General features: G+C 38.8%; 1 protein-coding gene across 5 annotated transcripts in view; it reads right to left on the bottom strand.

Annotated features, from left to right (window-relative positions):
* The window catches only part of CNTN4 (contactin 4), a 917,793-nt gene that overhangs the window by 133,503 nt on the left and 763,265 nt on the right, over nucleotides 1-21,025 (bottom strand). For all 5 annotated transcript variants that reach the window (XM_032867432.1, XM_032867434.1, XM_032867431.1 and 2 more), the window contains 2 exons: nucleotides 15,880-16,016; nucleotides 12,491-12,620 (listed from right to left, as the gene is read on the bottom strand). In XM_032867432.1, the coding sequence (XP_032723323.1) occupies nucleotides 12,491-12,620; nucleotides 15,880-16,016 (267 nt within the window). The remainder of the gene's footprint in view (nucleotides 1-12,490; nucleotides 12,621-15,879; nucleotides 16,017-21,025) is intronic.

The following is a 21,025-nucleotide window of genomic DNA, read 5'->3' as shown; positions in this document are numbered from 1 at the left end:
ATTCCCCCATTTACCACTCCCATACATGCTAATATGCAGCACAGAAAGGATTCTATAGTACAACAGCCTCATTCTCATCTTAAACACCTGAACTGACACATTAATGTAAAAAAAAAAAATCAAATTTCTAGAAGTTTTTGAAAAAGAGTATTTTGTGAAATAGAGTTACAAAGCTGTATCATATACAAATCCCTTCTTAAAACTGTATCTTTCTACACACACATTTTTATCACTTTAGGCAGACATTTTTCATCTGTTCAGGAGGAATTCTGAAATTGCATTTGAAATGAGTTTACATAAATCAAACTGTGCACAACACATGGGTGTATTTGTCAAAAAACTATATATTGCTTTTACAAGATTTGAAATAGCATGATATCAGCCTCACAGAAGACAGAAAACACACCTTCAAGTTTCAGAAGCATTTTCACTGTACATTTCACTGTTTAATGTGCATATTATCTTGTGGATATCCTAGTGATAAGAGTGGCTTTGAATATCTTTGAATATCTTTCATTAATAAAAATAGAATTATAAATTCAAATCTCTTCCCTTTGTTTACTTAATTTGCTTAATTTACCTCTACCGTTATTTAACCCTGCAAATCTATCAGCTTCCACATTAAGCTGCAGTGCTTTCTAGGGCAAAATTGTCAAACCTTCATCAGTTTGTGAATACTTGACCCATTAATGGTTTTGTTAACATTCTGCCATTTTGTGACCATCTGTTGCACCTAAGACGCCCTTAAGTGTATGGAATGATGTTTTTTCCTGTCTGTACCTTGTATTTAAGTGAAAGGAGTCCGTTAAATTTGACATTCACAGAGAAATTAGGTTTTAAAAGTTACTGGGAAGGTCCTCAGTAGAGCACTATTAGAACCCAACCTTTGCTGGCACTTAAAAATTTAGTACACATTGAAGGTGAAACTTCAGTAGGTTCTTAATAGCTCAGAAAAGGTAAAACCAATTGTCAAATTGCCCACTTGAATATGAGAGTTGCTCAGATACTGGGGGATCCTCATTTGCTAAATCTAATGCACTTAGGGGATAATATTTCTTACATCAACTACTAGAGGGCACTGCTCTCTCAGTGTTGGAATGAGTCAGGTTACAGGACCTCTTTCATTTGGAAAATGCAACTTTTTATTATTTATCAAGGATCTTTAATTCATTAACATTACATGATCTATGAGAAGCACCCAGCTAGAAGAAGTTCTCTCTGTAATTCTCAACTGTTTGGTTTTACTGAATTAAATGACTCTTGGTCACATGTCAAGGGTGTTTAAAGTAGCTAACAGAACCCTTGAAAACAAAAGTTTTGTGACTTAGTGTCATTTCTCAAGAGAGAGAGAGCAAGGGTGATCGATAACTCCTTGACTGGATGTGCAAAGGGAGTAACATTTGGAAAATGTACGAATGTGCTTTTCATTATTGAAGAGGAAAGGATAATTCTGCATACAGTTCTACTGCACTTAGTCTGTAGAAACATCACTAGCCACATTGCCAGTGGATGGAGACTATTCCGTTTGGCCCTTCTGGAATTTCAGAAGTCTTGACTATTTTAAACTTTATTATCTTTAACTATCACCTCATCATTCCATAAAAATAAACCTAGAATGAATTCATCCATTCAAATGTTTTCACCGCTAAAGAGAAAATGCTGGTATCAGAGTTTAAAACCCCAAGATTTTTCTGGCTTGCTGGGTAGATAACTAGAAGGCTGCTTACAGTGGGAATCTTCTTTCTAGGTCCATCATTTCAGAATGGTGGATTCAAAATCGTTGGCTAGCCCTCTCTAGCCAAGGACAACATTCACAAGAAGACTCAACAAACTCTGAAGTAAGATTTCTCTTTTCTAACATCAGCATGATGTGTCCCTTTTAAGTTCCTCATACCTGTGCCCTGCTTGTTTTGGTTGAGTATATTGAATGTCCTGCTTACCTGGGTCTCCTCCTACCGTTCTTATGTTTATGGATTCCTGCTCCTTTGGGAAGGTTATTGTAAAAGAAAAGTAATAATATTTATAGTCATGAGGTTGTTTTGAAGAATAGATGAAATGATAAATGTATTGTATATTAAGTACTTAGCCCAATATTTGCTTCATTCCTACTTCTCTCTGTTATCGCCACTACCGCCACCACCGTTATTAGGGGACTTTTTGCTGAAATATAAGAGTGCTTTTTAGAGCCAAATAAACCTATCACGGTTGGAATTTTTTTTTTAATTTTGAAATAATTATAGATATACAGTCACAAAGATAGAGAGGTCCTGTGTATTTCATTTACTTTCTCCTAACGACTGATTATACCCTATGTGAGCATTCTACAACATCAAAATAAGGAAAATGATCATTGGTACAATGTGTGTCTTTAGTTCTGTGTTATTTTATCACCTATGCAGACTTGAATAACTACCACTGAAATCAAGACACAGAAGTATTCCATCATAACAAAGATTTTTCTCAGGCACCTTTTATAGCCACATCCAGCTCCCTCCTGCTGAATTCTCCCTAATGTCTAGAAACCACTAATCTATTCTCCATCTCTATAGTTTTGTCATTTTGGGAGAATATTTTATATATAGAATTGCATAGTATGTGACCTTTTCAGATATATATATATATTTTTTTACTCTGCCCAATGCTCTTGAGATCCATCTCAGTTGTGTGTATCAACAGTTAGTTCTCTTTTATTGCTGAGTAGTGGTATCTCATCCATTCAGTTATAAGTGAAAATAGTTCCTTAATGTTGGCATTTCAGGCACTATGGTAACTGACAAATACTTTTAAGCACAGGAACCATTTCAAGATCTCTCAACAGTTTCTCTGCCAACAACTAGGATCAGGCTTAGCCTTTTTTCTTTTTATAAAAGGCTTGAAAAGCCAAAAATTAATTGTGGAGACTTGGGTGGAAAATTTTTTTCTTATTCCAAGCAAGACATTTTAAAGCCATTTTGGAAGATAATATCTTATATACAGTGATTAACATGTTGACTAGAAATCATTCTTACATGTTTTAAGAGCTTCAGCTGATAAATCCTTGTTAACCACCTTTGAACTACCCTATTTAAGACAGTATGCATTTTTAAATATCTGTAATCACTCTGACCTCCTTATATAAGTCCAAGTTAGTGATATTTTATTATATTAGACACAATGTCCTAAACCCTTATACAGATGCCTATCCTTGGTTAGACAAGTAGTGTATAGTACTGTAATGCCTTATTTGATTGCAACTTTGTTAGGAGATAGAAATGTTTGTTGAGTGAACAAAAGAGTCATTTGAATGTGGTAGAAAGAATCATAGTATTATAGTGGTAAGAAGACGTGGTAGCATTTGTTATTAGCAATCCTTAGATCATCAGTGTCTTAAAGACAGAGACTTTGTATTATGGATCTATATAACCCTTATTGAGCCCAGTGTTGGGCACAAAGTAGGTATTTAATTGGTATTTGTTGAATAAATGTATGTTGTAGGAGAGAATTCAGAGTTCAGTTCAAAACAGAGAAGTCTCTTCTCATGATGCTTTGCCTGGATACCTTTCTTTCCTCCAAGGTGGGTTGTAGATGGCTTCTCAGACTTACAGGATACTCCATCCTTTCTGGAATTGGGACTTAGTATAATGAAGTAGAATTGCCCAAGAAAAAATATGTGGGCTGTTTATACTCTTAAACCACTCTGAAACTACTGGTGTGATGGTAAATTAAGAAATGGCTCTCAATACACCAAGGAACTTAGCTTTTAATGCTCCCCAATTTCTGTGGTGTAAATACTTCCTTCATGGCCAATTTCAAGTTACCAACAAGAAGTCAACACATCCAGAGCTGAAGGATATGTAGACTCAGCTACTGTCGGTAGGAGCTAGCTCCAGCACATAACTTCCCTTCTTCACTTCTCCCCAGACAAACTTACGGGATGGTAACAGGTCAAGTGGGCCCTGGGAGTTCAGCTTCCCCCAGTTTTGAGCCTTTCTCTGAAGCAGTATCATGGTCTCCTCTTTCCTCCCCAGGCACTCTCAACCAACCAACCTAGGGCCAGGAAGACAGGAATTTTGACACCCTTGCATTTCCTTTGATTGTTTCATTTTGATACCTTAGACTCTGTGAGTCTTGCCCTGCCCTAGACACGCAGGCTCAAGAGAAACCTTCAGTGTGGATAAGCAACGTTTACGTTATCCAGCAGTGAATGATTTCTTGCTTATCATGTTCCTTCCAAAACTCCTTACTGAAGTGTTTTTAACATGGAAAGAGAACACAGATTTTGCCTTTGTGCTGCGTTCACTTTCAACCACATTCAAAAGGCTTCATGCCTGTCTCACATTAAGTATAAAATTAATTTCTTCAGAAACCTAGAAGAACCACTGTCTGGTAATGTTGGAAAACAAAACAAAAAAAAGCTGGAATGTCGCTTGGGCAAATGCTTTATTTCTGGTAGAAATCGTCTCACATGATTGACAGAGCTTCTGTCAATACTGGGTTCAACAATGGAAACATGGATTAACTGTATGTACAGTGGTGATAAAAAGAGAACAGCCTAGTCATTATTCTGCTCTCCAACTCCCACTGGCTTTTGTAAGTTAGAAAGCTACTCTCCTCTGATAGCTTAAGATTGGGTAACAAAGGGATTTACAAAGCAGATTCCAGACCTGTGGCACCTGAAGTGAACTGATCACAGGAATCACCCAGAGGAGCTTATTAAGTGTATATATACACTCCTGAACTCTACCTACCAGGAGAGGGACCTGAGAATTTACATTTTTATAGTTTTTGCCACTGAAGATGTGACCCCCAGAGCAGAAGCATCGGTGATCATCTGGGAGCTTGTTAAATGCAGAATCTCAGGCTCTTTCTAGGACTCGAAATTAGAATCTAAATTTAACAAGATTCCTAAGTAATGTATACATACATGAAAGTTTGAAAATCAGTTAAATCTTCTTGAATGCCAATTCTAATATGTTCTGGACTACCAAAATACAATCTGTTTGTTGGTAGAAAGTGGTAGAGGGAAAAAATAATTACTTCATTTCATTGCTTGACTATCAGAAAGTCTTATGTAGATAATCATAAAAGATAAAAAGTAACATATGCTTTTAGAAGATGGCGAAAGTCAAATATTGGAAGGGCAGGAAACAATCTTACTAGATTTGGTACAACAGAGTGAAGTTTTAGAAGCCAAAGCAGACATATCAATATGGTATGCAGAAGGAAAAAGAGCTTATTTCTCACTGGTGGGTAAATGGAAACGAGTAAGTTTGCTAAAACATTCAAACTTTCTTCTTCATTTTACAATGTAAGAGAATTTATTGGATATCTCTGCAGGTAAAGAATGGTGGACTTCTGAGGGTGCTTGGATGGCTCAGTCGGTTAAGCGACCAACTCATTTTTGTTTTTTTAAGGATATTTTATTTATTTGAGAGCGAGAGAGAATTCACAAGTGGCAAAAGGGGCAAGAGGAGAAGGAGAGGGAGAAGCATACTTCCCGCTGAGCAGGGAGCCTGATGCAGGACTCGATCCTAGGACCCTGGGATCATGACCTGAACTGAAGGCAGACACCTAACCTACTGGGCCACCCGGGCATGCCGCACCAACTCCTGACTCTTGATTTCAGCTCGGGTCATGAACTCAGGATCATGAGATCAGGCCCTGGATCAGGGCCCACAGTGGGTGTGGACTGCTTATGGTTCCTCCTCTCTCTCCTGCCCCTCCTCCCAGCCCAATAAAACCCAAAAAACAACACAACAAAAAAAACTGTAGACTTGTGAATGAGTAATCCTTCACAGTAGTTTTACAGAAGACTGAGAGATTTTAGTTGTAGGATAGTAAATGGTATCACTGCTCAGTGATACCTTGGGGTGCATTCCTGAATTACATTTTAAATTCTAGCTCAGTGAAGACATTTCCTTGGGTGAACACATGTAAGAAATTATCATAGTACTTACCCCTCAGATTTCAGTGTCTCCCTTCAGTTGGCTTTTTAAAGTAAACTCTATGTCCAACATAGGGCCTGAACTTACAATCTGGAGATCAAGAGTCATGTGCTCTACTGACTGAGCCAGCCAGGCACCCCTCCTTCAGTTGGCTTTAAGCCACCAGAGCCATGCCAACCAAAATCTTAGCCCAGTTCTCACATGGCAATCTGTGAGACCTCTCTGTATGCCTAATCCTACTCACCATCTTGGTGAAATGGGCCCTTCAGCCATAGTGAGAAGGTCTGATGCCTGATACTTCTCTTCTACAGGAGGATTTCAGATTCAGAGTCTTGATTCAAATCCGAAGATTTGCTAGGTAGATTGTATTCAACTTAAACACCCACAGACACACTCGCACACAACCTGGGATAAATTTCCTGTTTTAGGATAGCGGTTCTCAAAAGTGTGATCATGGACCCTCAGCAGCAGCATCACCCAGGAATTTGTTTGAAATGCAGCTCTCCAGGCCCCACCCCAGCTACTATATCAGAAATTCTGGGGGTAGGACTCAGTAATCTGTGTTTGAACAAGTCCTCCAGGCGCCTGAGTGGCTCAGTCGTTAAGCGTCTGCCTCTGGCTCAGGTCATGATCCCAGGGTCCTGGGATTGAGCCCCACATCGGGCTTCCTGCTCAGCAGGGTGTCTGCTTGTCCTTCTCCTCTGCCCATCCCCCTGCTTGTGCTCACTCCCTTGCTCTCTCAAATAGTCTTTAAAAAAAAAAAGAACAAGTCCTCCGCGTGATTCTGGTGCATGGTAAAGGTTGAGAATACCTTCAAAAAACAATGGCCTTCTGATCTGATCAATCAGAGCAATAGTTCCCAAACCATGCTGTTCACTGGATTCACACCTGGGTCCCAGGCCCAGAGATTGAATTAGTTGATATGGAAGACGGTAAGGCATCAGGAATATTGAAAACCTCTCCGAATGACTGTCATCAGCAAAATCTGAGAATCACAGAAATGGGGTTTGCTGGTGATTTGGAGGCTGTCTACGAGATTTTAATATGGATACTAGTTAACAACAACAAAACACTTCTTGTTTTGCTACAAACACTTCTAGGCTTTAAAAAAGCTTTCACATGGGATCTCTTAGTTTACTCATTTTATGGATAAAGGAAGGCTTAGTGACTTGTTAAAAATATCAAAGTGGGGGGCGGCGCCTAGATGGTTAAGTGTCTGCCTTCAGCTCAGGTCATGATCCTAGAGGCCTAGGATCATGCCCACATTGGGCTCCGTGCTCAGCAGGGAGTCTGCTTTTCCCTCCGCCCCTTACCCTGCTCCTGTTCTCTCTCTCGCTCGTCTCTCTCTCTCACTAATAAATAAATAAAATCTTAAAAATATATATATCTAAGTGGAATTTGAGATCCAAGCATAGCTTTCCTTTTTCAGGACAATTTTAGTCAAGCTCCTGCCTAGATGACTACATCAGAGTAAGAAAGGCCCTTGTCCTCTCACTGGATGCTGATCACACTCAGCACATTTGATTATTTTGTAATCTGGCTCAACGAGGCAGTTGAGAAATCAGACTGAGATGCAGATGAGCACTTGTGAAAGCCCCTGTGAAATAACTTTTAGTTTAGCCTTAATGTTTTCCTCATTTGAGAGCCAATCATCTGGATAAATGCCAAATTAACCAAATAATTGCTCAAGCCTGCACCTCACTTTAATTGGACCATCAGTTCCTTAATGGTATTTGAGCGTCCTTCCAGGGTCAGATGTCCTCTACCACATGGGCCAGGAGAATCCTCACAACACAGAAGCATCAGACAGAAACTCCTCGGGGCAGAAGCTATTTCTGTTCCATTATACAGTCCTGGTAAAGTCAGGTCATAGCCGAAAGACTTACTTGGTCTTTGGGATAGTTCCTCCCATTTCAAAATCAAACTTAGTCTAGTAAACAAGTCATACTCCCCATCATGATCCAGGTAAACTGGACAAAGTAACAAAGTACCTTGCTTGGTCTGGTACAAGTACTTGTCCTCTGTAAGAACGCTGTTGGCACCTTCACACACATTCTTTTTTCTGGCCCTACCAGCTCTGAGTGTTTGGCTGCTTACCACCTCCAGCTGCCCTCTTCTCTGGGAAATTGGGAGGTTTTGCTTCATCTGCACCCACATCACCACCCCAACACCCACTGCCAATACCACCTAAGGGGCAGCCCAAAGACAGACTAATAAACAGAAATTTTAGAAAAGTCTATGTTCCTTGCTTCAGGTGGTAACAACTCTGAGATGCAGTTATGATCTGGATACCCCCCTCTAGGATGAGATATAGGCTAGACCATGACCTTGCTCAGCTCCCAAACTGCCCCTTCCCTATCTTGCTTTCTTTTATAGGCTTTTCCTTAGAGAATTCTCCTATAATGGCTTAGAGGTACCTTAATCCCTGCTTCTGCTTTTGGGGCCTTAGTTGTGCTCTGTCCTTACCTTATGATTATATATACAGCAGAAGTATTCTAATTGGAACATCAAAAATATCTCAAGGTTGGTGATTCAACCAGCAGTTCCCATCACCAATGATCATCTGAGGGGACACCAATACTAAAGATGAGTAGAAATGTTGCAGTAGAAAATTTAAATTTTTACCAACAGGACACTTTTTTTTTTAAATTAGGTTGTATAGAAGATCCAAGTTCCCCATGATTAACAGACTCTATTTACCCTAATTCCAACACACTTTCATGAGTGGGAGAGAAGGATGGAATGATGGCATTACTCAGAGAATTGTATAGCCTCCCAGGAGTCCTGTAGGAATACATCACATAGTCAACCTCTTCCACAATGTAGGTTAAGACAGGAGAAAAAGGCTGGGCACAGATGCCTTGAGGAACACTAGGCTATCAATGGTGATAGGTCAGTCACAAGGAAGGACAGTTCTATTTGATGTACTCAAAACCAGGCCTACTCTAATAGACTGACCTCAAGGTAAAAGTCTATGTTATTCTCCCAGCCAGTGAGTAAATCACTGAGCACCTACTTAATTATTTAGCATTTTCAATCCATTAAATATAGATACGTTACATACACATTACTTAGAACACATAAAATAAGACCATGGGAAAAAGCCTCTTAAAAATATGCTTCCTAACCATCTCTTATTCATGAGAATATTATTACCTAGCATGAAAGGGAATCTCCTCTCTAGCATGTGGGGATCCTGGTATTTGGTCAATGGTTGGAATCAACATTCTTTTTTTTTTTTCTTCCTGATAATAACGTATGTTATTTTCATTGTATTTCTTTATTCAATTCAAATTCACCATGACTCTTAGAAAGGTAAAAACAAATCAATTATCTGATCCCAAAGAATCAAACTATTACTGTTCTTTAAGAAACAAAGTGATTTGTGGAATACAATCGTATTATAGCTTATCCAAGTGAGCCAATATTAATTTATGTGTATTTTTATATAGTGAAATGTCTTCTCCCTCATTCACTTAAAATGAACTCCAGGGATTTACTCCTTCAACACTTAACTGTCCTTTCAATTCACTTAGAGTATAGTAATATGATGTTTTTTGGAAGTGAAGTGGGACATTAAAGAAGGATCTTCTAAGTTTGTTATTCAAGATTCTCTAAAAACTGGCTCTCAATTAACTTTCCCATCTATTTTAAACTTTGCCCATACCCTTTATATATTTGAATTAAAAATTTTAAAATCATTCAGGATTCTCTATGTGCCAGAAACGGTCCAGATGTTTTACAACTTTGAGCCTTTGTTACGGCCATCTCACTGTGATCTGGAATATTCCTGGTCCTCTTTTCTGTCTGTCCAAATACAAATCACTGTTCAAGGCTTAGCTGCCCAGCCCAGCCCATTAGCCAAACCCTCTTTCCTGAATTCCTGGAAGCCTTACTATTTTTACTACAGTTTGGCCTGTATCATTTACTGACATGCCTTACTGTTCTCATATTCAACATAGTTGAAATAGAATGGTTAAGTAATTTCTCAGGCATTTTCTTCTTATCTTCCCTGCTCTGGCTTGCTGACCTTAGGGCACTTAAGAAAGGACTCAGATCAAGAATTCATTTGGAATTAGTGCCAGTTGGGAATGATTTGAAATAAAACTCTGTAGAAGAGGGAACAGTGATTCCCAACTCATAGGCCTTGAACCCCAGGCAGGGGGAGGAGACAGGGTTTCAGAGAAGGCTGTGGGAGGAGTTATTTTAAGCTGTTATATTCTATCCACAAGTAAGACTATATATATACATTTACATACATCTCATATACACTGCTATTTTCAGCTGTGGGTAGGTGCTCTAGATAAAAATCATTTGATACATTTTCTCACTTCTAGCTCTGCTTCTGGGACTTCACTTATTCTTTCTTGTTACCCCATAATCATATCCCAGGTTTATAGTCATTTGTTATTATCAAATTTTCTTACTTTAACAAAGGGACCTACTGAATCTTTTTCTTTTCTTTTCTCTTTAAAAATTATAAATTATATAAAAAAAATTAAATTATACCAGAGTTGTAAATTGGTAAGCACTCACTTAGAGGGTTTTAGGACAATGTGATTCATTCATTAGGCTATATACGTCCTCAGTTTTAGCTCTTCTAACTAGCTGACATACAGTTTAACAGAAAACACACTTCTTTTTGCAGAAAATCTTAAGTAACCTATCACACTGAATTTTGCTCCAAAAGAGTCAATTACAACAACAAATCATCAGATCTAACTGGGGCAGGATGAAACCATCATACTCGTCCCAGAAAAAGTTGGAATTATTGCTCCCAACGTTCATAGAGTGAGAGGGACATGTGCTTAGGCTTCCAAAAAGGTCAGACTTATAGTAGGGCCAAGACAAGTTCATGATTATTCTAGGAACGCAGAATGCTCTTTGGTCTATTTGAAACGGGCTGTAGGGCCATGAGCTCTCACATATTCTTGTCTTTTTTGGGATGTTGGTTCAAGCTAAAGAACTTGGTGAGAAGAAAAGTCATGGAAGCTTTCCCTTCCTTTTTAAATTTGCACAGGGAAGAAGTACATTTATCTTGGCAGTATCTTCTTATACATGTAGGCTCCACATGCTAGGCATCAAAAAGTGCCTTGCAGAAGAAAAAGTCAAGACTTTAAACTAGGCAAATCATCAGGATTTATGGAATCAGCTCCCTTTGTGTTCTGCTTTTCTCTTATTCATAATCTTTCTATTATGCTCTCCCTAAAAACTACTGCTTAGGCACTTTAGATAAATTCTGAATTCAGAGTCAAGATTTTTTTTTTTTTAATGGGACACAAGCAAATTGATAGCCTGGACTTTTTTTTTTTTTTTAAATGACAATAGGTTTGCCAATTCACTTAACTTATACTTTCAATTATTTATTTACTTTACTCCTAATTTGTTTTTTATTTTTAACAAATATTTATTTATCTATTTGAGAGAGAGAGAGAGAGTGTGTGTACATGAAAGGGGAGAGGAGCAGAGGGAGAGCGAGAGAGGGAATCTCAAGCAGACTCCATGCTAAGCACAGAGTTGGATTTGGGGTTCCATCCCGTAACCCCCAAGATCACGATGTAAGCTGAAATCAAGAGTTGGATACTTAACCCATTGACCCACCCACGCACTGAAATAATTCATTTTTATAAGCGGTCTCTTAACTCTTTCATCATTTAACACATTTTATTCATTCCTACACTCATTCAATATTTATGGAGTGCATATTATGTGCTTCACTATTATATTAACTCCTGAGAATAAAATAAGTAAACCAAATATGGTCCTTGACAACATGGGAAGCTAATGTGCAATGAGAAGAAAAAAAAAGAAACCCGAAAAATCACATCAACAAATGTAAAACGCAACTGTGGTATCTGTTATAGAGGAGATAGTTAAGAGGCAACATAAAAGTCTGTAAAAGGCGAAGCTGATTGAGGCACGGAACCAAGTGTGACTTTCTGAGGAAGCAACAATGGAACGTGGAGATGGAGAAAGGGAAGGAGTTGATGAAATGAAGACGGGAAGGAAAATCATTCCAAGGAGAAGGAACAGTATGTTCCAGTGGCCCCTGGAGGAAGAGAGGATGGTGAATGGTAAATATGCAGAACAGAAAAGTCACTATAGCTGAATCGCAGAGGAAAAGGGGTCACATGGTGAAAGAGACAGCTGGAGAGGCAGACCACTTCTGTATACTCTGGAAAATTCCGATGTGGAAGAACAAGATGCACTCTGCCAGCTGTTCAAAGGAATTTTCCAAAGCAAGTCAACTCTTTGTCCTTCCAAGCAGGAGTTTGTACCCAATCGGCACGGTAGTAAGGTTCCACAGCATTTCAGAAACCGCTCACTTTAGAAGAGTGGCTGACAGAGGAATAAACATGGGTGCTGAGGGAACGGTGTTACCCACTGGCAGCACCAGTAGAGGCTGATTTAGAAAGGGGTTTCCTTGTATTGCTTGCAGAATGCATTACTTTTTTCTTGAGCAGTATCTTTACCCCCTTTGAGGGGTGGAATTGAAGAATATGCTTAGCAAAACACATGTTAGTTTAGTGACCTATTTTTTTTTTCTTTCCAGTATAAAGACTCACCTATAACACTAAGCTCTGCGTTGGAAAAGATAACTCCGTGTTTATTCTCTGCCACACACTGATACATGCCAGCATCTGAGAGATTCACTATGGTTATGTTGAGAGTTCCTTGCTCAATTAGAATTCTATCCTGTGAAAGAAAAGAGGAACACAAAACAATGACCTTCTACAACAGAGACCTTAAGGCAATTTTGCTACATGTTATATCAAAGGGGCTTAATGAGAAGAAAATAGCCATCATATAAGCAATTTACATAACATGATCTATTTATCTGTCAAGTAAATTTGTGGCAGGTCAGGCGCTAAATGGAACAACCTTGTACGTCAGTTGGTAAATGGAATTCAAATTGCGGACTCTGGAGTTCTCATTGATTCAATAGTGAAACCATTCAGATTAATATCTCCTCTAAATAGATGAACTTGAAATTTAAAAGTCTTTCTTACTCCGAGGCTTTGTGCGAACTGGGGGAGGGGCGTGGGGAATACAACCAAACTTACTGTTTAGAGTATTAAAAACACTCAGATTATGAACAGACAATACTTTGAAGGTTAATAGAATTATAATCTTCTTGGAGAAGCAGAAAAAAAATATTTCACATTGGTTGAGGTTTACTAAAAAAAAAGTAGGTATTAATAATTTAAGGTTCCTTCACTCTGTTGCTGTCAGTGGCATCATCTAAGCTTAGGACCATCTTTTGGTGGTCAATTGGAAGAAAGATATTAGTGTATTAAACAAAAGACTATTTTCATTTGTCAGCCTGAGGTTACATAACTTGCATTATCAATTTTCCTAAGTCCCAGAAAGGATCTCCTCCTCCCCAGGAACCTGCCATTTAAAAGAAATAAAATAAAGACATACTGATTTTCTATTTGCCGTAGGGTTGTGATTTAGCTGGGCGGGCACCTTACTAGGCGTTGATCAAATTTAGGTATCCATGTTCCCTCATATTAAATAATAGGGAGAAAATGCCTATTATCTACCCTACACTGTAGTGGTTTGAGTTTGGCTTTTATAATTGGGAGAATCATGGAGCCAGCAGGAGACCTTCCAGGGACAGGAGAGAAGTATGTGACAGGGCGACAGCCCCCTTTCTGCTTTGTGTGCACTGATGACCCACCATTGCTCACAGCAGGCACTTTTCACTGGGCTGCCTGTGGTGGAGGAAATCTGAGTATGAAAAACTGGCTCTCGACTTGGGGCCTGAGGAAAATGTCAAATTTCAGTGAACATTTGAGTGCAGTAGGAAAATACAACAAGAAAGTTAAATTGGACGCAATTGCTCCTCATTCTAAGGTCCTCCTCATCCTCCCCCTTGCTTCATTCCAAGCTCTTTGTCAGGATCTGCTCCCTCACAGGGCATTTCTGTATTATGTCAACGTCCCCTCTCTCATGGCAGATTCTGTAGTACCTTCCAGATGCTCTTTCAGAACCAAGGCACTTGTTCTCTCTGGTAAACCTGATGACTGCTCATAGCTGCGTCTCTCTGTCTCTCTCTCTCTCTGTCTCTCTCTCTCTCTCTGTGGGAAGTGCTCTTGACTGAAAGAACTTCCCAAATTCAATGACTGGTCAGTGTATGGGGTACAAAGGCAGGACTCCCTTTGGGGCAATTTGGGAACCCCTTAAGGACTTTCTGCTCCAGTGCGCCCTCTGAAGGCCTCTGTTGGAACCGCACCACTGTTTAACCTCTGCCGAGTCTGGCTTCTCTGACTCCACAGGTTAAGCTCTGAGAGCTTTCCCAGCATACCTCCTGAACACAAAGCTCTGCTTCAGAGTCTGTTTTTAGAAAACATTCTCAAAGATGGAGAGTGACCGCTTCAGGATTTCAAAGAGCATTTGAGTTTTTCTTCCCTTTATGCCATATCTTCTCCCCCACACCCCTCTTCCTTAAGATCTTATCTTCCATATAACCAATTCTGAAAACCTTATTCTGGAAAACTTTCCCGGTTCTGAATCCAGCAGACATTTAATATTTGGATCCTGGCTCCATTACTTACTAAGGATGGATGTGATCTTAGGTGTTTCCTTGTCTGTAAACTAGGTATAGCAATAGCACATACCTCATAAGTTTCCTTGTGAATATCAGATGAGACAATGAGTTTAAAGTGTCAAGATCAGTTAGCACTTGTTAAATGTTTGAAAAGTACACCTTCCAAATCCTTTAAACATATTATTTTAACCTATCATGTCCCCTTATAAAATGAATAGTCTGCATGGTTTTTATTTCCATGGTTATGTATTTCTAAAATTTCCATTTTATTCTTTTAAAAAGTCTGTTTATCTCTCCAAAATATCTTTTTATTTTCATGGACAGGATTTCTTCATGCAACTCTTTCAGCACCCGAAAGAGACTCATTCCTTTTGCTTTGTTAGAATATTCTATAGGCTGGTCATCTTTCAAAAAATAAATTTTTGCCTATGTTTTGGAATATTGGTTTGCAGGTTTATTAATGAAAAAGAGATATTTTTCTTTGTTTTTATTCCCGTTCACAGTTTTGTGGCTCCTCTACTTAATCCCCTGGACCACCAGTGTAGAAACAGATCTACTCAAGGATTCTCTGAGGTCTCATCTGTGAGGATACTCAAATCACTGCAGCTCTCATCCCAGAGGCAGCGTGAGTCAGAGCCCAGGAGTTCCCAGGAGTTCTCTTGTACCACAGTGCCCTGTTACGCTGGGCAGGTAATAGGTTTGACTGCTTCTTTTACTAGATAGCAGCAGGTGGGGAAGATCCGCACCCTAAGTCATTACTGCAAAGATATTGTATCCTGTCTCCAGAGACGATATATTTTTTTAAGTCTGAGCTCTCAGGTACCACTGCCTGTTCTCAGGCCTACCGTCTGGTGCCTACAGCCCCAGGGATCACTTTTTGTTTTTGTTCTATTTCTGTTGCATGACAGATGTTAATCTTACAATTGCGCAGGTCATTAGTACATGTCTGGAGGCAGGGTGGGTGTTTTGAGGGTGATTATGTTGGACATCACATTGTCCAGAAATCTCCATAGGCAGAAGAGAATAACAAAACCACATTGAGATGAGAATCTGTATGCTGAGAGGTCTTATTCTCTCTTATCTGGAACATACGCAAATTTGTATCTTAGCACAATTACAAGTTTCAGACTTTCTGCATAACTTTCTAATGGTACAGCCAAAGATGTTAATTGGTGAAAACCAAAGGTTCTATACAGAAGCTTAATTAAACAAGGCTGAAGAACTTGATTTATGTGGTTTCTACGTATCCGCTGCATTCACTTCCACTTTTTCCACTATTAATAATATTTGATTGTTTATAATTTTGGAAATAAAACTCATCATTTTCCTGCTTTCATAACAATGAGGCCACAGTAAACATTATAGTCAGTAGCAAGACACAATTATCATCAGTTGGCTTACCCGAGTTAATAGAGGTTCACCATTTTTTAGCCACCTGTATGTAGGTTTGGGCCTTCCATTTGCTTTACATTCCCAAAAGACATTTTCTTCTATGGCCACGTGTATATCATTTATTTTTTGAATCCAATTAGGTTGAGCTATAACAGTTCAGAAAGCAAAGAAAATATGTACATTCAGTGTATGTTGAGTCTATTTTTATCACATGCAATCAAGAGACAGAAGTAGGCTTATAATAAAATTACGTTTCCAGATGTTTTGCAAATTACAAGACTGGGTAAGAGTTCAGGGGGTACTTTTAGAAGACAACCCACCCTATGTCCAACTTGGAAGGTCCTCTTTTTGCAGCCCATGTGGCTGGTCTTTTAATTGCGAAAGGCAGAAAATAAAACTAACACTGCCATATGGCAAAATTAACTGTCCCTCTCCCCCAAGCATCTATTTTTTTCTTTCTTTTTTTTTTTTTTTCCTTTTTTTGTGGGAGAAATATTCCATACTGTCCCACCATTTTTGGCTGGGCTTATGTTTTCCTAGATACACACTACATTTCCCAGATTTCTCTGCAGTTAGAGGTAACTATGTGACTAAGTTCAAGCTAAAAGTACCTTGTGTGAAAGTAGTGAAAGCAACTTCCAGGTTAGTTTACTGAAAGATACTTGTCCTTGACTCTCCTTGTCCCATTCCAGTGATGGGAAAAAAAAGGGACAGTTGCAACAGCCTTAGGCTCAGAGAGAAAAGCTACGTAGGATAAAAATGCTGACTACCCATTCTTGGACTCTGAATGACCTGGTAGAGCAAAGCAGCCCCACTCACACCCACCAGCTGATTTTTGGGGAAATATGTGTTAAAGAAATAAACTACTTTTGTTAAGCCACTGTATTTTTGGGTCTTTCTGTTAGAGCAGCTTAGTCTGTCCCTAAATATACATTACTCCTACACATTATATAGGTAATTGTGTAACTTCTTTCTCCTTCTTGACTACATCATTGTTTATTATTGACTTATTTCATATTGATAGAATGTTATACCCAAAATTATGGCTCCAGGATTCCTAATCTCTGAATGAGTCCTGATTTTTACTGAAACTTTCTTAGGAAATCAAGTCTTGCCCACAGTCTAACAGGAATTCAAAAACAGCACTTAACTCCCACATTGTCCACTGCCCAATACCACTCCCATCAACCAAATTATGCCATCTTTCTCATGCTTAAGTTGAAGTCACACTTGTTTCTCCTTATTCTCAACAGACATAAAGACGACCTTAATTCCACATTCCATGTCTTCACAAATATCAAGCCTTACCGAAAGCACAATTCATGCTATTGTTAACTGTAATGGCAAATGTATTTAAGTAGAAGACTTTCAGCCCAAAGTTCATGAAGAAGAGAACTACAGCTATCATTCTGGAATATTTTCTTCTCACAGGGCATTTCTATAGGGTAATGCCTACCAATATAAACCTAATAGAATTGTTATCGGTATTCAATGAGCAGATGCTGCTCAATATTCATAACATGTCTCTTAGCTGACCTGACCTCAGTATCTTCATTTAGTGAGGCTTCAAATCAGCTATAATTTAATTCAAAAGGAAATTATTAGTGTTGAGGCTAAGCTGTCTATCTTACCTACTTACTAATAAACAAAACTAGAAAAACACTCAACAAGTCATTTAACCAGCAGAGGTCTCTAGGTCCCTGAATAAATGTTGCTTTCTCCTTTTAACATCTTTTAGCAATTGCTTGTTTTTCAAGGAGCAAAACACAATTTTACAAATCCTCTCCTGAGGGGGATGATGCATTGCTGCATATGAAGGGAGGCTGAAAGGGTCGATTAAAAAAAAAAAAAAAAAGTTATAACATCAACAAGCATTAACTTGAACGAAAGGTTATCACCTTCATCCTTGAAAGAGCAGCAAGTCTGCCATTGTTCTGTATCTTGCTGCTGCTAATGCAAAGGGAGCTCAAAAGGTAGATACCTTTTCTGTTCTCTGCTTGGAGAATTTGATGTGTAGCCCTGATAGGGCTAATGGCAGTTGTGTGCCTGATTTCACATTCAACCTGCTGAATATTTACCCCCCACAGAGCCCACGAAAACAAAGCAAACAGGAAAAGCTACAGAAATCTATGTGGAATATTAACAACTAAGCCAAACTTTTCAAAGAGACTGAGGGAAAAATAAATGGAAGGGCAAATGGAACTTATGAAGCAATGTCAAGTTGAAGTTCAAAAAGGAAACATCAAAACCACGTGCAGAGACTGAGATTTCAATGTCATGGATTTCCTGTAACACTTGCGCTTATTCATTGCTTTCTCTCAAAACTATAGAGAGCTTGCAGTAGCAAAATCTTGCCATCACAAAAAGGGAGATGGGGAAGGGAAGGGAGGGTCTGGAGAGCATTACAAAAAGACCTTGCAAAGTTCTAACTAATTACTTCCATGGGTTCATTTTGTCTCTTCCAACAGGGTTGTAGAGGTTAAGGTGCTTGACGGGAATGCTCAGTGGTGGTTATTTGTACTGGCCCAAGTGAAATCACAAGCAAACACAGGAGTAGAGAGACATCATCAGGTGTTTTCTTTACTTTTAAAGTAAAATTAACTCCTAGTAGCCAAAACTGAAATGATAAAACCATATTCCTTTTGAAGTGAACACCTGGACAAGGACCCAGGATTAGGAATGGAATATCATATTATATAAATGGCAAAGAAGGAGATAATCTTTCTTTTTCACATGCCAGTTGCAGATCTATAGGGCAAAAGCCCACACAGTGAAGACTTCTGCTGCCACTCACTGAGATGGGATGAATCAGATCTAAGTGGGGTGAGTTTCCTGTGTAAAGTCCTGTGTCTGATGGAAATTGTTTTCATCTCTCCATATCTCTATGCGTCACCTAGTTCTAAGTCCTTGAACAGCAAATGGTCCATTTTATTGCATGACAGAAAACATGGTTTCCTTGGGTGGGTGGGGTAGGGAGTGGCTAACACATATGGGCTTGTGGTATTTACTCCTTGGTATCTAGTTTCAACTAGGTTTGATGAAGCCATGCCTAAATGATAACTCTATACAAGGCCTGAATAGGTTGGTATAGCACTATTATTTCAGAAAGGATATTTAAAATGCCTTTTCAGGTAATATATGTATATCCCACATATTAAACAGAATTAATCACCTCCACTTATTAAATCATCCATTTTGGTCATTCATGTTCTTTCAAGGTTTGAAACGGAATAATCCCCACTCTAAAACATAACAAGTCTTGTCCTCTAGCTACAAATTCAAATATAAGGTTAAATGATTGTTTTGGATTTGACCTGTGACACTGTTAGTCTCTTGGACAGATGAACAATCTTTACATTTCGGTCTTTTGTGCAGTAACTGCCAAAAATGACCTGAATCTTTGTGTATTTCAGACACTGGAATCATGTAAGCATCATATCCAATAAGAATTTAACTTCAGAGGGACAGAATTTGAACTTCGTGGCCAAACAATTTTCAAAGGAGACATCTCTGATTCTCCAAAATCAGACATTCCTAATAGGAAAAAATGCCACCCTGAGCCTTAGAGCTTAGAAATTTAAAAATGTAAAAGAAATGATATGCTGGAGAAAAGCATTTAAATTACTTTTGCAAAGATGACCCAGTAGCCATTTGAAATTGTTTCTGGTTTCTTACACAGCCTTGGAGAAAATGAATCATCTCCAGGGAAGCAGAGCTTTGGCTAAAAATGTTTCAGAAGTTTGCTGATAGTGGGTTTTATGAACCTGGAGATAATTACTATCTTCAATTTACCACCTATGTGTATAGTTGTTATCTCCAGTCTGGAAATTTGGATTGTTGACAGAATCATTGAGATATTCTCATTATCTTTGCCTTGAATTCAATGTTTTCCAGTGCTGGCACTTGAACTATTCATTTTGAAACCATACTATAGAGAGTCTTCCAACTTATCACTACAGTCTCCATTTAAACCCCTGACTTCCCATTTGCACAAGTCATTGAATGGAAAGATCAGCTTTACCAGAAATACTTGTATTGTGTTCTAAGCTACGGTACCTCTTTAATCTTTGTTCAGCCCTCATCATCTCCCATCCTCTGACTTCAGTCTCTCATCCACTGCACACACAACAGCAAGCTAGTAACCTAATATGGGGGTTTTCTAATTTAATTCTGTGAAGCTCTGAGGGTTCTGGGGAAGTACTGTCAACTAGAGAAGTCTTGCTTTGTTTTAAATATTTAGAATTTCATGTAAAAAACAAGGGACTTGATGAATAAACAACACGTGCACTTTGAAAAATACTATGCTGAAGTCATGTAAATCTTGTTTTGTCAGAAACAGCTTGGATTTGGGGCCTGGAAATTGAAAGCTTGTTTTCTCATTTAAATTGAGGTGAGGTTGGACTTGACAGGGTCTGAAGTCTCTTCTAACTTTAATATGCTAAATGTTGAGATTGCATCTTGAATCAACTGAACTCTTGAATCTCCTGGGTTCACAGTTAATTTGTGCTTCACTTGGACCCTCCTATTTAGGGTCTCTTTACCTCTATGCTGCACTTTTGCCTCTGGCCAACTCTCTCTCACAGGTAACAATGATAAACTCTGCACAAAAGATAAAAGCCGACTACTGGGAAGGCATACTGGAGGGCAACCAAGCACATTTCTATTAACAGGTATTCACTAATACATACAACAGATATGATTGTAGGAAATAATCTGTGTGTGACATAATGGACAGGATTTGTTAATGTGCTTTGCATGCTGTAACTGTTAGACATACTAAGAGAACATTACCATCATTTCATATTTTTAGGCTAATATTTACAGTACCGTGTTATCTGGTTCTACCCTATTCTCTTACTTTCTCTGTAACTACGCCCACTGAACACATAGCCCCTGTCAAGAAAGGGTCGTCTTTGTCCTCAAGTCCAATAAGCCAGTTCCTCCTCAAACCTTTGTTCTTACCACTTTGTCTTTTCGGAGTATTATCTTGCACTTCATTCCTAACCCGTTTTTACTGTGAAGAAACACCTCTTCCATGAAGACTTCCCTGATCTTCCAATTGTAGATCTTCTGAACACATCCTGTTCATTTGGCACAAACAGCCTGTTTTGTGCCATCCCATCACTTCTGTTGTTTTTGTAAGTCCTTAAGGTTG

The sequence above is a fragment of the Lontra canadensis genome, unplaced genomic scaffold (genome assembly GCF_010015895.1).
Source record: "Lontra canadensis isolate GAN:19392208 unplaced genomic scaffold, GSC_riverotter_1.0 scaffold34, whole genome shotgun sequence".
Classification (NCBI taxonomy): domain Eukaryota; kingdom Metazoa; phylum Chordata; class Mammalia; order Carnivora; family Mustelidae; genus Lontra; species Lontra canadensis.
Note: the sequence above shows the minus strand (reverse complement) of the source record. Positions and strands in the feature narration are given on the sequence as shown.